We start from the raw sequence: 19618 nt of genomic DNA on the forward strand, positions 1-19618 counted from the left end.
TCTTCCCCCCCCCGCCCCCTCGCTTTATAACTAAATCCACAAGAGAGCAGGGAGAGAGGTGATGGTCAGCTGAATGATCATCACCGGTGCGGAACAGGGGCACAACAGCGAGCGCGCGAGGCAACACATGTCAAGACATGCATGCAAACACGCGCAGGGCTTACAGACAACATGACACAGCATGCATGCCAATGTACACACTGTGAGCTCATTATCAAGTGTAAACAAATGCATGACACAATATGCTTCCCATTGTAAAAAAAAAAACAAAAAACATAATTGAGGGGTAGAACATGTGCAGCCACATAACTTATTGAGTACACAGCAGCAGAATCAGTGCGGCGCGGGTTGGATGCTATCATGGCTGCAAATGATCACCCAAAAGATGTGAGCAGAGGCTGTCATTAAAGGCACAATGTGCGTTACCGTGGCAACATCATAGAGGCCCCCATTTTTTTTAATGCCGTGGTTGTGAACAATCAGCGTTGCACCCAATCCCCCTGTGAATTAAAGGCACATAGCTAAATAAAGCTCAAGTACCCTGCTGCCTCACCATTACCATCCGCTGTTTGTCTCTTCTCCGCGGGGAATTCTGTGGCAACCTGTTTCAGCGGGGAAAAGTAGGCAAAGTATAAACACTCGACGATCGACGAGGTGGCTCCGCGTTAGCCGGAAATTTAATTTAAAAACAATTACTCCGAAGACGCAAGCGACAAAACTGTCCGATTTTTGATTGTCACACATGTAGGTCGCTGTGATTCAACAGCTGCGTCTCTGTTCTCTTCCTCTTCTTCTTCCTCACTCATTTGTCACAATCACACAGCTGACAATATTCTTTCATTTAGTGTCCTTGGTTAAATGTAACTAAGTCCAACTCCCCACGCAGTTACTTTTCCATTATGTTCGGCAACGACCTCTCTGACCAAGGTAATTACCTCGGCTCTTGAGTCATTGGAGTCAGAGATAAAGCCCGCAGAGATCCTCCTGCATCAGATTAGCAGTGTGGTTTTTGCAGTCCTCAGAGGGCTGCGGCGCCGTTGCTCATTCCGGACCTGCACTGTGATTTCTGCTTGTTTGTTTGTTCATTAGCATTCGATCTGTCTGCCAAAGAATAGATGTCTTTAGTTTACAGGAGAGTCTTGACAGCACGAGGGAAACTGAGATAAGGCGAATGTAGTATTTAATTAAGAGGGGAAACGAGCCCTCCTGGTATCTGGCTACATACAGACTCCACAGCAGCAATTGACCTTAGTGATCATGTCAAGACTTTATCTTGCTCCAATCAGCCCCGAGCCCGAGTTGTGAAGACTGTAAATAGAGACAGCCTTTTGATTTCCTCAAGCAGAGAGTGTAGCATTTTTTTTTTTTCCAAGCAGTAGCTCACGGTGTTTTAGGTGTTATATTTCACCTAAGAGAGGCAACATTTGTTTCATGCGTAGTCTTTCTAAATGGTAATTAATGCATGTCGTGTTTTTCTCCGTGCAAGCAAATTAACTCTTTGCTCTGTTCTGGCTTCAAAATATGTGTGACAGGAGGAAACAAATTGCACAGAATCTGCCATCAGTTTTAAGAGAGAACGTTTCCCCCCCCCCCCGAGCTGTGCTGCAAGTTTATGACAGACTCAACTCAGAAACAGGATCTACAATGTGCTACTTTTGAACAAAAAGCTTTAGACGAAAAAAGCTGCAAATCGGAGCATTGAGATTTGGGATTGAACATTTAATCACATGACAGATTCTGAGTTGGTCCATCTTCATTTGATTAGTGGACCTGCTACGTATTCAGTTCAAATTATTTAAATGTATTTTCCAGCCGTGAGCCAGTAAATGATCCTGACCCTGAACACAGAAAAGAGACAACAAAGGAAGGAGTTGGGAGGGTAAACCAACAAGATTCTTTCCTAAGCCAGCAGTGACACCTTGAGGTTTGAGGCGGAATTACACGTAATTTGCTAGATTGCATGGGTTGGTGCAGGTTAACGAAAAGATAATTGCCCAATCATATAATTCCAGCATCTGCAGGAGTTAGGGAGTGAGTGAGAAAAGGTGAAAGAACAGGGATGAGAATGAGAAAAATAGATTAAGATTATTAAGAAAATATGAAAGGGACAAGAAAACAACAAAAATAGACTTGATAGATTTGATTAAGGGAAGAAAAAGTTTATCACTCATCTGACGCTTTTGTCCAAAGCGACTTACAGTAATTACCTATATCAGGTAATCAGGTGAGTGCATACCTCCATTAAGGCCCAACAGTCCACTTTAATCCAATCAGGCCTAATGCAATATCAAATCAACCCAGATTATTATTAGGATCCACTTCAGATTGTACTCACTCCTACATACCAGTCACCAAAATGCCCAAGATTTCTCTCATCAACATTCATGAGTTATTCTCTGAGAAATTAACTAAAATGTTGAAAAAAACATCCTCTCAACCTCCCTCAATGTCATAGAGCGCGAGAGGAAATTCCTGGATCGGCACCAAAAGTTAATGGGGTGTATTCTGGGGTTGAGACTCATCCTCCATACAAATTGTGTGGTAATCCGTTCAGTAGTTATTGTGAAATCCTGCTGACAAACCAACCAACAAACGGACACAGACGAACAAACATAACCTCCTTGTTGGAAGTGTTACTGCATTATAATTTATCTGTTGATTTTTATCCTGTATTAATAATCTGAATCTGAGAGGTGACTAGTAACTAATGCCATCAACACATGTCGAGTAAAATTGACATTATCTCCATCTCAAATGTAATGGAGTAGAAATGGAAAGCAGCATAAAATGGAAAACACATTTACTACTGTACCGCACCTCAACACAGTACTTGAGTACATGTTCTTAGTTATATTCCATCACTGCATTTGATACGTGTATTTTTTCGCGAAGATAAACTTTTTCTATTTCGCTCAAACGTTCCTCTCAGCCGCCATAAACCCGCGGCCATCAGAGTGAAGCACTCACTGCTCTGGGTTCTTGTCAGAGATCAGACTGAAGCAAATGGATGTAACTGGAGTGAAATTGCTTGCAGTTACTTCCATTTGCTTTGGTTTGATCTCTTTTACCGCATGTCATAGAAATGAAGCAGTCACACTCAAGGATACCAATAGCTTTTCTTTTTTTTTTTTGGTTTGGGAGGGGGCCAGCGACTGTTGGTAATAATTCTAGTTCTTGACCCTGGTGCTTCAGACGTCTACTCACATCTTCAACAAGCAGCTCTCTTCAGTTTTGTGAGGTCGCTCTTCAAGTGTTAACATGGCCAGGCAAGTTAAAAGAAATCAAGTTTCGCTTTTGTCGGTTTTTGATCTTCCAGCCACATAAAGTGCCGTTTCGGTCGAGTCTTGGGGAAAAATGTTTTACCGTCTTATTCTCTTTATTTCCAGCCAAATACGCAGCGCTGCAGCACCAGCACAGGCTGACTGCCACGTCCATGTCATCGATACAGGGTACCTAAACGTATGATTAATTTATTGGTCAAGATGTGTTTTAAAGATAAATGTATTCATGATGTTCTACAGGGCACATAACTATGTCTCTTTACAGGCAAGACAGGGAGATGAGAAGAAACTCTGCCTGCCAGTTTCACTCTGCTTGTCTCAGACACAGTATGGAGACAGCACTGTCATCCCCTCAGATATAGTATAGTCCTCACTTTGTCTTTTGTCGCCTCCTGCTTTTGTAGTTCTTGATTTTAACCAACAGGTGGCATCATGGCAGCTAACATTAAAAAAACAAACACAAAACAACACAAAGGGCTCTGATCCTGCTCCTTGTTATGAGCAGTGGTGTCCACACCGGGGTTCATGGACCACCAGCAGTCCTTCGAAACGTTTCCAGGAGGTGTCAGGCAGGATGTGATGGAGTCACCCGGTGATTTTTGGTTTAATTTCACTGACAGGGGAAGAAGAACAAAGCACTTTCAAAGACAGCATCAGCACTTGCATCATAAACAAACAGCATGAAACATAAAACGATCCAAAGATGTAAACGGGGCGTCAGCAGTTCGAGGAGTATCTGTCAATGGGCCCTTGATATAAAAAATGTTATGATCTTGAGGGTGTGGAATTATGGTGTCGTAAACGTTATAGATCTCACAAGGGAAAGTTAAAGTGACACTGCAGCAGGGCTAGTTGAGGAAAGACTGAGTAACGTCATATATGGCAAAAATATATCTTATACAAATATATCACAAAATTGTGCCATAATATGTTGACAACTTTATGTATTGCTGCTAATCCGACATCAAAATCTCAATAGGAGAAATTCTAGAAAATAAAAAACAGACCACAGGAGCACAAATTCAAAGACGAACATCCTCCTCCCCCCTCAGGTGATTGGGGTGTAGCTGGGAAAATGCCAATTATATAAAACAACAGGAAGTCCTCTGCAGGTCAAATGAATTAAGTCCAGTTTAATATTAGCTCTTCAAAAGTCCAGACCGCCAGGTTGGTGGTATTACTGGATATTTTCCACTATGTTCTTAAAAGAGAAAGATAAAGAAGGTCTGAAAGGTTTAAGTGTCATATGCACATTATTTGCAGGCTCGGGGAGTAACAGAATACAGAATCTAACAGGATTCCACAATAAGGTTACTAAAAAAATACCTGTATTTAGGTAAGGTTTAAAAAAAAGGTGTAATTAGATTATAGATAGATATAGATACATTCCGTAAATTACAGATATGGTAAAACAAAAACAAAAAAAACAAAAAAAAAAGAGATTATTAACGGGATTACAATTCTTACATAAAAAATGATGTACATTTTCTGTAACCGCGCTCAAGCGCAATACTTCACAAATCTCACACAGCATCGCTCTGATCTTTAAGGGTAACTCCACTAATTTTGCACGTGAAAGTGTGTTTGCAGGTCTTGGGGAGAACCACTGGTGGCATATGTTAAAAAGTTGTACAAAGTCTTTTGTGGCTCCGGATGAATATGCATGTAATCTGATAAATTGCCTCCAGTGATGCCACTCAGTGGCTGAATTGCATTTTGGGTAATGTAGGTTTCGAAAAGGAAGAGGGCTCGTGGAATAAAAAAGGTGATATCTCTGGTTCTGCTGTATCGATTTCGACATTTTGCTTTAAAACTGTCCATAATGAGTCCAGCAGTGTTGTAGGAACACAATGCTAGACGAGTGGACTGCTTTCAAAACCTGGCGCCTACATTACCCACAATGCAATTTAGCCATCGAGTGACATCACTTGAGGCAATTTATCAGATTACATCCAGCTCCCTCTGGAGCCACAGAGGGTTTTAACTACTTGTTTTTCCACATATGCAGCAGTGCTGCCCAAGACCTGTAAACACGCTTTAATGTTTAACATTGGTGGAGTTACCCTTTAAGTAAATATGTACAGACTCAATATTAAAATTAAATAAATGTTATTATTGGAATTTCTTTATTTGCATATGTTTAATACTGAGGTAATCCACAAAGTAACAGAAAGTAATCAAGTGCTTTAATATTGTGTTAATATCTGTTACTGACGACAGTAAGTAAGCCCTCCCATCCTGGATTGTGTGCACAATATAAAGTCACACTATCACACAGTGTGTCACACAGTGCATGAAAACAAAGATATATGAGAGTGTCGTGAAATAAAGGATAAAAATGTTCATAGATAACAGACTACATTAGATAAACAATGTGTAATGAATAAAATATGATTTGAAAATTTGCATTTGAATGACAGCATTGTATATGTTGGAGCAGATAGTGGACACTTAATTAATAGCTCCGAAATGATTATATAAAATTGCATGTTATTGTCTGGGGATTATTATCGTGGAGACTGTAGAGCCTCGTGGCAGCAGAGATGAAAAACATGTTCCATGTGCCTTTATATATGGAGCTACACACCATAGAGAGAGCCGCCTTGAGCACAGGGATCCATGTGGGGGGTGAGAGGTGTTGTCCATGATGGCTGATAATGTGGCCATCATCTTTTTCTCCCCCCACCTCCTGGAGGGAGGCTGCAGATACCCTGGGAGGCATGTTCTCCGACTGCCTGCTGTTAGATTTCTTGTATCCGAAGATGTTTTTCTTGCCCCTACAAACTTGCTCACATTCCTCTGCTGCAGCCTGTCCTCAGTCTTCTTCCTGTTACAGCTTCTTTTTTTTTTTTGACCTCGATGATCTACCTCTTCTGCTTCCTCTGTATCCACCTCAGGTCCTCTTCGTTCCCTGACATAAAATTCCTGTTTTTTTGTCATTCAGCAGAGCCTTCAGTTGTGGGTCCCAGGACTTGTTGGGGAAAACACTGCACCTCCCTGCTGGACACATTTTTCAAAGATTATGCGTGATGCGGTGTGTCAGGCCGTCTGCACCATTCTCCCCTTTGAAGCAGCTTCTGAGAGCCTCATCTGACCGTCTCCTTGCTGTCCTCAGGGTCACAGGTTGTTTCTGCACCAGATACTTTTATGCAAAGTACAAGTACAGGGCGAGGGTTACTAACAAAGTAGAGTATTTTCCTTCTTTTTCTATATCACATCAATTTATAAGTAGACCACTTTTGCAAATATCCGTAAGGCTCAAAGCTTTTAGAAAAGCTTTTAGTGCTATATTCCAACAGTAATCACTGTTATAGAGAGGGTCAGACACCCAGGTCTCTCCTCCCCCTGTTCATGCAGTAAAAGATAAAAAAATGTTCTGGTATCCCTGCTCACTTCATCCAATCAGGACTGAGAACTCCGGAACGAGGCGGCCCTGTCCTGAGAGCAGGATCCTCCTGTTTGCTGATAGGAGAAGAGGGAGGGGAATTGCTAACCACAAAACTTACAGGACGTTTGCTAAAAAATGATGAAACGCTTATAGCAGCTTCAAAGATATAATTAGGAAAATATGGTCGGAATGCAAAGGTTGCTCCAAAAAACGGCAGCATATTGCCTGAGTAATGAGCAACTGCTCCCGTCAGCAAATGATGTCATGGTTTGGGTTTTCAGTGTAGTTGTTTTATTTTGGTTGATTTGTCCTTATGTGTCATCTTTTACTTTCCACTTCCTGTCTTTGAGTTTTTCCCCCTATTTAAATGACCCTATTATTTTCAACTGTCTGGTTGTATATTACGTCTGGGTCTTTCCCTCTGTTGTTGTCAGTTCCTTTATTTTGTTCCTGGTGTTTCATCTGCGTTCCTGTCCATGTTTCCCACTGTTTGCATTTGGATTGATTTTTGAATATTTTGGATTTCCTTGTTTCTTGTTTTTTTTTCTTCTGGCTATTTTCTTATATTTTGCTGCCTGCTTGTTTTCTTATATATATCAGGTTTTCATTCAAGCTTGCCTTTTTTTCCTCCATTTGCCTTCTTGGAGTCTGAATTTGGGTCTTTTCTTTTGCTACAATCATAACATATTAGCTCATGGCTCACTTAGCTGTGGAGCCAGTGGCCCTAGAGTTTGTCCAGACCGGACCTCAGATCACAGGGCGAGTCACCATGGGCGACAGCACCCAGCTAAACCGGATGTGACTGCCTGACGTGAGAGTGAAAACGGCTGGACACCGAACTGTGACTGAACACAGCCTCCCAAACCGACTGAGGTCAGTTTGACAACAAGGGGATACAGTACAGAGGTGATTCACAGCAACTCTGACCAAGACTGTGACTACAGGGATGACAAGACACGACAGGCGGGGATGGAAGAGGTGTGATGTGGTGATGTGGAAAGACAAACCAAGACCGTTGGTGAGTTTTATGTAATTTATGTTGAGCTTAAGCTCATCTTAGTTAGTTAAAAAAGAGAAACTTGAACTTGGAAAACAAGGTGTATGGTTGTATTTTTCTGTTTAGTAAGGAAATTATAAATAAGAGTATCTGATTTCTTGACATTTGTGAGTTTATTTTCTTCATTTATTATGCTAACAACAGGCATATAGTGTATCTACCGCCTTAAACTACAAGGGCGACTATACTATTGCCTGTACAAAGTGGTGTTATGAGACAGGATCGGCTGGCTAGCTGGTTAGCAATGCTCACTTCAGTAGATATCTGTACAACTATTCTGATAATGTTAGTTCCCTATTTGAATGTTTGAAACAACATCTTCAGACATTATGAACACCTTTAAAGTTACAATACGTAACAAATGGCTACCTGTTGACTTCTTACCCAAATTTGGGGGTGGGGGGACGACTATGGAGACCTACTTTTTATGAATGCTCCTGATCAGTTTTTAAAGAAATTGGATACTGTATACCACTGTGCTTTGCGTTATATTACTGATTGCAGCTATCATGTACATCACTGTTCCTTACATGCTGTCGTACATTGTCCATCTTTATATGTCCGTAGACTCTCTCACTGTCTGAGTTTTATTTATAAATCTATTCTTGGACCTTTGTCTAAATATTTGTGTTTCCACATGTGTAGAAACCTCAGCCGATATGCTATGCGTTCTCAGGACATCATACGGATGCAGGTCCCGAGTGTCAAAACTGAACTGGGCAAAAAGGCTTTTGTTTTTTCTGCCCTGTCTACCTGGAACGAGGTGCAGAAGGACTTGAAATTGACACATCTCATAGCTCTGGGGAATTTCAAGTCAATTGTAAAAGACAGAGAAATAAGCTCAATTGGATCTTGTCATTGCACTGTGTAATCACGAAATCCCACTCTTGTTTTCCTGTAGTGTGTGATCGTATTTATCAGTGTCTTGTGTGTTTGGTGTAACCATTCTGCTTTTGTGCTGCCAGCTTGGCCAGGTCACTCTTGGAAAAGAAGTTTTAAATCTCAATGAGTTTTTTTTTTTGCCTGGTTAAATAAAGGATGTTGATTGATTGACTGATATCACTAGAGTAACTGCCATTAACTGCAGCGGACTGCTGAAGTTAGCTAGATAGTTCAATTAGCCTTGCAGCTAGCGGTCTGGACTGGGAGCCTGGAGCACCAGGGAGATGTTGGTATTTCCATCAGTAGCTTTGGACTGGGACGGACTAAGGCCAGATGGTTAGCATGCTAACTTCAGTAGATATCTGTTCAACACAACACATAGACATCTTTGATGAAATGTTACCGTCTTTGTTTCTTCACACTCTGGCCATGTCTTACAAATTGCTCCTTTAATATTGGTGGACATTGTGGACACATTTAAAGGTCTTTTGTATGAAAAATTCATTTTTGAGTCTCACTCCCAACTTGTCAAAACTGATGCTCTGGAATGGCAGCCAACCTGTCCTACAATCTGAAAGGGTCAGTTTTTAACGAGTTGGGAATGAGACTCAGAAATTAACTTTTTTTTCATACCTCTTAAGACGCAATTTGTAACAAATGGCTACCTATTAACGTCATGTTAAGAACAAATTGGGGGGAAACATATCACCAGAGTAGCAACCACTAACTTCTGAAGTTAGCTAGATAGCTGAGTTAGCTGTGCAGCTGGGAGCCTGGAGCACCGGGGAAATGTTGGCATTTCCAACACAAGGAGCTTTGGACTGAGGCTAGCTGGCTAGCATGCTAACTACCGTAGATAACCCTGCAAATCGATATGTAAACATCATGACCTCAAAACTGATAATGAAAAAAAAAATTTGGTTGAAAATCATTTTAGATTTTTGAATGTTTTAAACTACAAGTCTCCCATATGTCACCTTTAGAAAGCAGCACAAGATTATTGTGTTTCAAGGTGCATTTGTGTGATTTATTTATTTAATCTTTTATTTCCTGCTTATTTTTTGTCTTATGTCTACTTCTGTCTCTGTGAAGCACTTTGTGACATCTCTGCTCTTAAAATGTCCTATATAAATAAATAAAGTTGCTTACTTACTTACTATTATGATGTCCTGCCTCTGACATAATAATCTGTGTCGTCTAGTCGTTGGCTGTGTAACATCCCCTCTGATGCAACACGGAGCCCTGACAGTAATGTTGTTGCCAGACAATAGCAGAACCGTTCGCTGGGACACCGAGTGTTCTTGCACGCTCCAGCTGGACACAGTTGACAAAGTGCGACGCACCATCTGTAAGGAACATACATCAGGGGCGCTACCCATCATCCTCTGTGGCACGGCTCCAACTCCATTTGTGTACTTCTGACCTTGGAACACATAATTGTTAGTCATCATCATTTTCTTCCTCTCATTTGTTATGCTGATTCCCTTCTTATGTGTGTCTGCGTGTGTGAGTGTGTGTGAGAGTGTAGAGAGAAAGAGAGTATTTTGCTCCCAGTTGGAGATTATGTTCAGTGTCATGGAAAACTTGGGGAAATATTAAATGAGGCTCGCATCATGCATCGCCTGCGTCGGCTCATGTTCCCTCTGCACATTGTGACTATGGCCAAACATGACTTTTCATACTGCAGGGAGACGCAAGCATATGTGAGAACACCAGCGAAATGCAAAGAAACAACAGTCACAGAGCCAAATTTAAAAGAATATTTCATTAATATTCATAACAAATACGCCCCTCATTCAGATATCTGCTATGACGGTTATTTTTCTCGAAATAAGATATAAGCACGCTGCATAATTTGATTATCACATTGCAACAAACATAAATGCTAATTTATGCAGGAATAGTGGTGTAATGATGGGGTTTAGCTAATGCTGAGGCTGTAGCCCAATATGCAGCATGAATCTCTGAAGGCAGAGGAAACAGAAGCACAAATGAAATTGCATGCAGGCTGAATACAGCCTTCATACTCTTTAGCACGAGCCACAGGCAGTGTCCCTGATGTGCCTGCTCTCCTCCCATGTGAGCAAGAGCCAAGTGGAGAGGATGATGGATATAGCTCCACGAGGACACGGCGATATACAGCAATGCTTGACGTATTTCCACATCAGTGACACCGCATCAGGTTGAGTGGTGACAGGTCCTTTTCTTTACCTTTTGGCTCTGTCACTAAAAACCAACGGCACCTATTATTTGTATGCGACATATGCCACCAGTTCAGATCTGATAAATTAAAATGAGAGGGTTGGATAATTCACTCTAATTGCACCTCTGAGATAACAGAGATTTGGTTGTCATTAAGATCAGGTGAAAAGACACTCAGTAAAAGGCCGATGAGTCATACTCTGTGTGACTCATAGTTTACTGTTTTAATTTTAATAAGCCACAAAGGTAAAAATGATGCTCCGCCATTACTTTTCATTTCCAGGCTTTCTCTGCTGGCACAGGGTGATCAATACTCATCCTAGCATGGCAAAGCCCCAGTGTGTTCATGCATTATGCAGTGGATGACATGATTACTGAGGCTGTTCTGCACAGGCCATATAAGCACTTTAGTGCTGCTTTTGAGGAGTTGAAATGGGATCAGTGTGACAGTTTATTCAAGAATCTCCCGCTGTTACACGGATTGTGACACAATTCTGACTGAACAGTAAACCTTTTAACAACCTCTGACCTCGGAGTGGCACATTGGATGTGGACAGAAAGTTTTAAAAAAAACCTGATCAGCCGACAGGGAACCTCAAGCACTCTGGCTTAAGATGTTCCAAAAATAGCAGCTGGGGATAAATAAACTGCTGTCAGTGTGAGGGCTGGAGAGATGTAATCAATCCCTGTCAGGTCAAAATAAAGACACACTGTCACCGGTGTTCCAGGCTCCATCTCCCGCTCCCCAGCCACCAAACATTACAGGACAGACAGAGAAAAAAGCTGATGTAACCTGGCATTCTGGGAAGCTTGTGTTTTATTTTATAATTATTTTTTCTCCTTCTCGGGATGAATAACATGATAAGCGGTTTAACAACCCGCTTGAGCGCAGGAGCGCGCCTCGCCCGGTGAATTATTGATATTTTTGGGGACATCTTTTCCGTAGGTAGGTCAACATCTTTTTTTTCTTCTTTTTTTTTTTGGGGGGGGGGGGGGGGGGGGGGTATCTCGGTATGATGCTCCACTGAGCTGATTCTTTGTGCATGAAATGACTTGACATCCTCCCGACCGACCACCGAGTGTGCGGGCGGACGTGTGCGTGTGTTGCGCGCGTCCACTGAGAGAGAGAGAGAGAGAGAGAGAGAGAGAGAGAGAGAGAGAATAAGCAACTTTGTTAGCAGGCATAGCGGTGTCTCCTCTGGCACAGCTGGGTTAAATAGAAGCGTTTGGCAGTTATGGTTGATCAGCGTTTCTTTCATCCTCTCCGGTGCGTTAGAGGCGACATACCAACGCGCTCCTCGCGTTGACTAGATCCCATTCTCTTCTTTCCTTTTTTTCCCCTTTCTTTCTCTCTTTCTTTCTTTGGACGGGATTATTTAAACAAAAACAAAAAAAAAGAAAAAGAAAGAAAAAGAAAAAAAAAAAAGATGCGCTGAAACACCCAACAACGAGCCGACATCTTCATCAATGTGCGTGAGGTACGTATTTTATACCAGGGAGTTATGAGACAGAAATTATGCAGGCTGTCTCGTGTCTGACGAGGCGAACACTGTGATGCAGAAATTCCCAGCTAACCCTCTTTGTCATTTTTTCCGTAGCTTTAAATTCAAACGCATGATTTAATTGCGTCTTTCATGTCTTGAGAGGCAAATGCGATATGGCTTCCCCCAACTCCCTCCCTCACAACGGATCTGGACCGCTGTTTCGTGCTTATATGTCTCGCTTTGACCTTGCTTTTATTGTGTTATTTACATAGCTTGAAGGAGTTGCTTTCTGCCCTGCTTTTTTGTTTGTGCCATTTTAAATCAGCAGCCACACAGCCAGAAGTTACCTCTGGGTAACAGCAAATGAAGCTTTGACTCATGCAGGATATAGCTTGCTGTGTGTGTTCGTGTGTGTCTGTGTAAGTTGCTTTCAGTGCAAGCCTGCCTGTTTTCACATCACCTTGTGTGTGTCTTTTTGTTTCCAGATGACATTGAGGATATCTTAGCAGGACTGCGAGCTCGGCCCCCCACCCCCCCTGTCATTTGCAGGAAAATGCATCTTTGGATGTCATATGTTTTGCTGAGTGCAACGTCAGTGTGCACCATTGAGATGTTTGGCAGTTATGGAGAAATATGTCAAAGACTGTGTGCCTGCGAGGAGAGAGAGGGGATACTCACGGTGAGCTGTGAAAACAGAGGAATTGTAAGTCTCTCCGACATAAAGCCAGTGCACTTCCCTCAGTATCATCTGCTGCTCACAGGGAACATCTTGAAAAAGCTATCCGCCAATGATTTCACTGAGTATAACGGACTTACAATACTACATCTGGGGAATAATGACATATCTGAGGTGGAAGCGGGAGCTTTTAATGGACTTCAGGGATTAAAACGATTGCATCTAAACAATAACAAGATTGATGCCTTGAAGGAAGAGTTTTTCTTTGGCCTTGAAAGTCTGGAGTATCTACAAATTGATTACAATTATATCACTCATGTGGCGCCCAATGCCTTCAGCAGACTTCGACATCTGGAAGTCCTGATTCTAAATGACAACTTAATATCTGCTCTGCCTGTGAACATTTTCCAGTATGTACCACTGACTCATTTGGACTTGAGGGGCAATCAGCTCAAAGTGCTCCCCTACTCAGGCCTGCTAGAGCACATGAACAGCGTTGTGGAGTTACAGCTGGAGGAGAACCCCTGGAACTGCTCTTGTGAGCTGATCGCTCTTAAAACCTGGCTGGAGAGCATATCATACACAGCTTTAGTGGGCGATGTTGTTTGCGAGTTCCCTTTCCGTCTCCACGGGAGAGATCTTGATGAGGTTTCCAAACAGGAGTTGTGCCCGAGGAGAGCCATCGCTGAGTATGAGATGCCACCTCTGCCACATTTGAGCACCGATGCATACTATAGGACCACCCCGGCTCTTGTCACAAGCTCTTTCACCTCATCTGGGATTGCCCGGTCGTCATCGAGGCCCACGAAGGGACCTCGCCAGTCAGGCAAATTAAAATCAAGGCCCACTTCTCGCATCCCATCGAATAAACCGCAAAATTACGGCCAAATTATTTCATATCAAACCAAATCCCCTGTGCCTTTAGATTGCCCGACTGCCTGTACCTGCAATCTTCAAATTTCAGACCTTGGCCTGAACGTGAACTGCCAGGAGAGAAAGATTGAGCAAATCTCCGACTTAGAACCCAAACCTTACAATCCCAAAAAGATGTATCTGACAGGGAACTATATCCCGTTGGTGCGGAGATCAGATTTTATCGAAGCAACTGGATTAGATCTGCTTCATCTTGGCAACAATCGAATAGCTCGCATACACGACAGAGCATTTGCCGACTTGACACATCTAAGAAGACTCTACCTTAACGGGAATCTGATTGACCGTCTCACAGCTGATATGTTTTACGGCTTGGACACCCTGCAGTTCTTGTATTTAGAATACAACGTCATCAGGGAGGTCACCTCTGACACCTTTCAGCACGTACCCAAACTTCAGCTTCTTTTCCTCAACAACAACCTCCTGAAAACTTTGCCAGTGGGAACATTTACCGGCCTGACACTAGCCAGACTGAATCTTCGCAACAACCATCTGCGGTATCTGCCTGTCAGCGGTGTGTTAGATCAGCTTACAGCGCTGGTGCAAGTCGATTTGTTTGAGAATCCCTGGGATTGCTCTTGTAGCATACTGGAGCTGAAGATGTGGCTCGAGCAGCTTAGCACGGGCACAGTTGTAAACAATGTCATCTGTGGCTCGCCTAAGAGGCTAGCTGGAGAGGACATGAGATACATTAAGACAGCTAATTTCTGCCCTAATAACTCCGATATACTTGCCTCCATGATCCCGCCCTCTGAAGAATCTTTCCCTGGCAGCACTATCACCATAGAAACATCCTTGGACTCTGACACACAATACGGCGCCATTCCTCTATCTGTGATGATTCTTGCCCTGCTCCTCATGTTCATTGTGTCTGTGTTCGTGGCTGCGGGAATGTTTGTGGCGATGAAAAAGAGACGTCAGAAGAGCCAAAACAAGCAGAATATCTCAATGAATGCCTGCATCAGCTCCCTCAACATGGAATACGGCCTCTACAAAAAGGCATCCATCCCCAAAGTCAGAACATCTGCTGGACATGTGTACGAGTACATCCCACCTGTCACAGAGTCCTCATGCAGAACCACTGCCCACACCCCGACGGACAGCAAATCGGTGGACGGATTTAGAGACTTTGACGAGTTGAGTGGCGCTTTTCTGGGTAACTCGGATGAAGAGGCAGCCAGTAATGTAATAAGCTCTGAATACAGTGCCACTACTCCTGAGCCTCTAAACAAGCCCTGCACCCCTCACCAAGATGATCTGTGTTACTACAGAGAGCCGCTCGAGCCTGAGAAGCACACACGCTACAGCAATACGTTACCATGCAAGCACACAGCTCACTCATCGAGTCAGTATACCTCAGACTGTGATGCAAGGCATCAATACGTGCACCCGGAGAGAATACAACAGACAATACTTTATTGTACAGCACCAAGTACTGTTTATGTAGAGCCCAACAGGAGCGAGTACTGGGAACTGAAAGCAAAGCTTCATATTGATCCGGATTACCTTGAGGTTCTCGAGAAACGAACAACATTTACACAGTTTTGAAGAGACTGGGCCTCTGGACTGATGCATTGATGCAATGTGTCCATTTTAATCAGGAATGAGACTGTATTCAGAAAAACAGGCAGAACTACTTTATCACTTTTATCAGTACAATGCATTGTGAGCTACAGGAGATGCTTTACAGGACTGGATCATAAAGGGGAACACTCATTAAAGTATCACTTAGCTCTTCATCCCTGCGGTGTTTAACAGTTTGGTTTGGATTTGTAAATATGAACAGGCAACCAGAGGTTGCGGGCTCTTCTGACTCATCCCATCGTAAAATACATCCTGGAGGTGTTTCATTGACAATAATGAGAGACTGCACTGAGCTCACTCTCAAATTAGCTGCGTTTCATGAGTGTTAATGAACCGTGCAGATGATATGTTCTTATCCCAAAATAACACAGGTTTTTGTTGCAGCTATGTGTCTGGCTCCCAGTCCTGTCCTTTCAAATCGATTCAAAGCTAAACACACACATGAGCCTAAATCTGATTTAATCTGCACATGAATTGAGCTGTAACCGTGAATTTGACCACCATGTAGGTGTTGACAAAAGCTGCACAGCCTGTTCATGCGTTGGGAAACGTTTAGCTCCAGCGAGACACATTTAGCGAGGTAGTTTCTCCTCCAGCAGGCACAGCTCTGGGATGATAATTTTAAATGCATGAGATCATGAAACAAATTTCAATGTTATATCTCAAAGCACAGATTATGAGGCCATTAAATCTCTGCTGTCTTGTTTGCAGATTTGGGGAGAGAATAATTAATGTATCCTAAAAATATAGCGAACTGGCCTCGTGCATATACTGTAGGGTAATATGTGGTGTTCCCTCACATTCATCGAGTCTCCAAAACCAACTGCTCTTGTGGATTATAGTCACATGTTGCACTTGTGCTGAGTTTAATCTTGATGTGTGTTGTAACTTTACTCAGATAATCACAACTGCATTCAGGTGTGTTGCAACTGAGAGAAAATGAGCTTTAACTGCAGGTCTACATCTATGGAAGAGGATAACGGCCACTGTGAAAAACAAAAAAGGAAAGAAAATCGAGTTCTGACCTTTTTTTCACATCTCTGACATTTTTCTCAGAATTTATGTCTTTGTCTCAAAATTCGGACTTTTTGGGAATTCTGAGATTAAAAGGTGCTGATTGTAAGGCAAGTTGATTTTTAACTTCAACTGTCAAATTGCACTTTTAATCCCATAATTCTGACTTCACTCACAAAATTCTGACATTTGCGCAATTCTGACATCTGTCCTCAGAATTCTGACTTTTTCAAAATTGTGAAGTAAAAAAGTACAAACGTCAGAACTTACAGTGGCCCTTATCCCCATAATATGTACACATACCATTTATTTTAGGGCAATTTACTTGTAGAAGCAGGCTGAAAACATACTTGTTTGAAATTGATGATCTGTTACCTGCACCTGAACCAAAGCACTTCACACTAAAGTATCAACTCATATTATATGCAAAGTTTGAGACAGAGGGGTTACATCAAAGCACAGTCCTGTTGTACCCTTACAACCTTTTTTTCTTAATTATATGTCTGAATACACCCACAAACATGTCTTCCAGTTGCAATACACTTGAGTACATTTGCATCACAACAAGGGTCTAATGTTTCTCCAGAAAGTTCTGTTAGAAATCTTTTAAATCTGTTGGTCCTGGGCCCGTGTGAAACATATTTTAAATGACTATTTTTATACAAACAAGTATTTCCTTTCTTTGTTTTGTTGGGTTTTTTTTCTGTTGCAAACTAATGCACTATTGACTTCTACAGGTCAAAGATGATGTCACTTTCTGAGATGCACAACATGGTAACACGTGCGTATAGCCATAGAAGTAGGTTTGATAACTGCATACGTCCAAGTAGCTCGTGTTTAGAACATCTTGCACTATGCATAGATATACAGTAGAGTATACTTAGAGACAATCTGTACAAACATGCAGCTCATCCCCTCAGCCACACTCGCGATAATACATGACCAAAACATGATGTTAATAATGGTATCACATCCCATCCAACACTTATCTGAAATTTAACAGACATGAATATTAATAATAGAGGTACTTTTGTGCCGCATTTTGGATAATTCATATTTTCTAAAACTTCATGTATTTTTAATTATGTGTGTTTTTAGGGGACTACTGAGCGGATTTGTTCGTATTGCGTTACGACGCAAAACACTGTCTCATCATTTCGGCATTGTTTGTGTAGTCTGTTTGGTGCGGGCTCGTATGAAATCTGGCAATTTGACTGCAATTAGCGGTCTCTGTTGCTCCCCCTTTTAAAGAGCGATTGATGGGATGGCGTAGCGAATGCGTAAAGGTCCGCGCCGAGCTTTGGCTGTGAGATTGAAAAAGCACAACAAATGAATGCTGTGGTTGAATGGCCATCTTTATGCATATAAATGTCTCTATGCTCTAAAGCAAACTAAGCACATCATACAGTCTTAATGCAGTCTAACCAATTTCTGGGTCAATAGTATAAGCCCCAGAAATCTGACTATCCCTGAGAGTTTAATACACAGAGTGAATTCACATCATTTGCAGTATTATGCACTGAACCTGTCATCTTAGCTCAGCTAATTAGTGGACACGGTATATCTGGACCCTGTCTGCATGTCACCTTGTATTACACACTGCAGCATTAGTCATGCTGTTTATCAACTATACAGTCTTGGTCTGTTGCCTTTCACCATGTTCACAGTCCCTTTGTGATTATTTTGTCAGTTGACCCGTGTCTGCTCTTTGGAGTTTCCTCAGAACTAAAAACAAAATCTTCACAGTGAGGCATGATGTAAACCTGCACAGGTTTGTACTTTGTTACATGTGGGATTTTATCAATCAATATGTTGCTGTGAAGTTTGTGGTGAAAAACACTGTAAAACCTGCAAATCTGCACAGACAGATACACGGAACATGTTTTTTTTTATTGTGACCAGTGGCTAATATTTAGTTAATTGATGATTATTTTAAATGCCTGATAAATTTGTACAGCCGAAACTAATGCAACAGAAAATATCACGTCCAAAAATGGCAGACTGTTTAGTTTGCCAGCGTATTTGGAGGAAAATCTGACATTTTTAACTTTTATTTGTCTTGGCATTTCTTTGAATTTGTAATAATGTTAAAGACAACTGCATTTACTGTATATAACAGACATTTGTAATATGTTTTTTTTCTCTTTTAGCTCTTCGTAATCAATGACCAAATGCAGATTTCTGTCACATGTGAGACTTCAGATTCTGATAATCCAAAAATATGTGAAACTGAAATGTGACTGTCCTGTGTATATGTGCAAATCTTTAATTTGCAAAGGCGATGAGGTTCCGGTCAGTGTCTTATTCTTACTCCAATTCTTACGTTTGCTTTCGTTTGGTTTTCATATGAAACGGTGATTTTTCTATATGTGTCAACCTCTGATTTGTAAATAGGACACTTCATCAGCATTTCCATGCAAACTCGTGTCGGCTCTGAGAAGCAAAAACCCAGTCTCTTATTGCAAAGACACAGTACAACTAGGAATATGTGGGGTAAATATATCTACAGCGTGCTGTTTCTTTAGTTGTTAGCTGATGAATAAAAGATATGCATTCATTTGGTATACCCTTGCTTGTGTGTTCCCTTCACCCTTTTCACCAGCATGGTGTGTGCAGCAAATGTCATAGTGCACACAGAGGGCACATTATAAATTGCTGCACAAAAAACCCCATTGGCACTTTTTTAGAACATTACTTAAATTACAATAGCCATTTTAAATGTTTAGATCAGGCCATTGTCATGGTTTCAATTAGGCAAATGGGAAATAACGAGTCGAGCTGCATTGCATAATCAACATCAGAACGACATGGTTCATACTTTGTGGTGCCTTAGTATCACCCAAAGACATTTTTGACAAAGAATTTAAATGATCAAATCTCTCATGTATGAAAGAAATGATTATCTGATGCCCAAAAAGTTCAAACAGCTGCACAAATCGCAGAACAGGCCTCAGGCAGAATGACAAAATGTACTTTTATCAAATATGTGTTTCTTGTACACGTTTGAATTCTAAATGTTTGATCTCACAGCAACAAAGGATGCATTTGTTGTGTCAGATGTAATGTGCATAAAGCTGGGACGAGGACACCCAACCTCACTGTAACTGTGAAATATTA

The 19618-nt window shown here is 41.7% G+C and overlaps 1 protein-coding gene across 3 annotated transcripts; it reads left to right on the forward strand.

Moving 5' to 3' along the window:
* The first annotated feature begins 11626 nt into the window (after positions 1-11626).
* Positions 11627-19065, forward strand: slitrk5b (SLIT and NTRK-like family, member 5b). 3 transcript variants are annotated; one of them, XM_030429417.1, is made up of 2 exons: positions 11627-11756; positions 12780-19065. In XM_030429417.1, exon 2 carries the CDS (start codon positions 12848-12850, stop codon positions 15449-15451), a length of 2604 nt encoding a protein of 867 aa, XP_030285277.1. In that variant the 5' UTR covers positions 11627-11756; positions 12780-12847; the 3' UTR covers positions 15452-19065. The 3 variants fall into 3 exon arrangements, with proteins under 3 accessions (XP_030285277.1, XP_030285275.1, XP_030285276.1); XM_030429415.1 differs by lacking the exon at positions 11627-11756 and adding an exon at positions 11846-12288; XM_030429416.1 differs by lacking the exon at positions 11627-11756 and adding an exon at positions 11846-12279.
* Positions 19066-19618: the final 553 nt, after the last annotated feature.

Source organism: Sparus aurata, chromosome 9, assembly GCF_900880675.1.
Source record: "Sparus aurata chromosome 9, fSpaAur1.1, whole genome shotgun sequence".
NCBI lineage: Eukaryota > Metazoa > Chordata > Actinopteri > Spariformes > Sparidae > Sparus > Sparus aurata.

Coding starts and splice junctions, on each gene's coding strand:
- slitrk5b (XM_030429417.1), top strand. CDS start 12,848: ATGCATCTTTGGATGTCATATGTTTTGCTGAGTGCAACGTCAGTGTGC.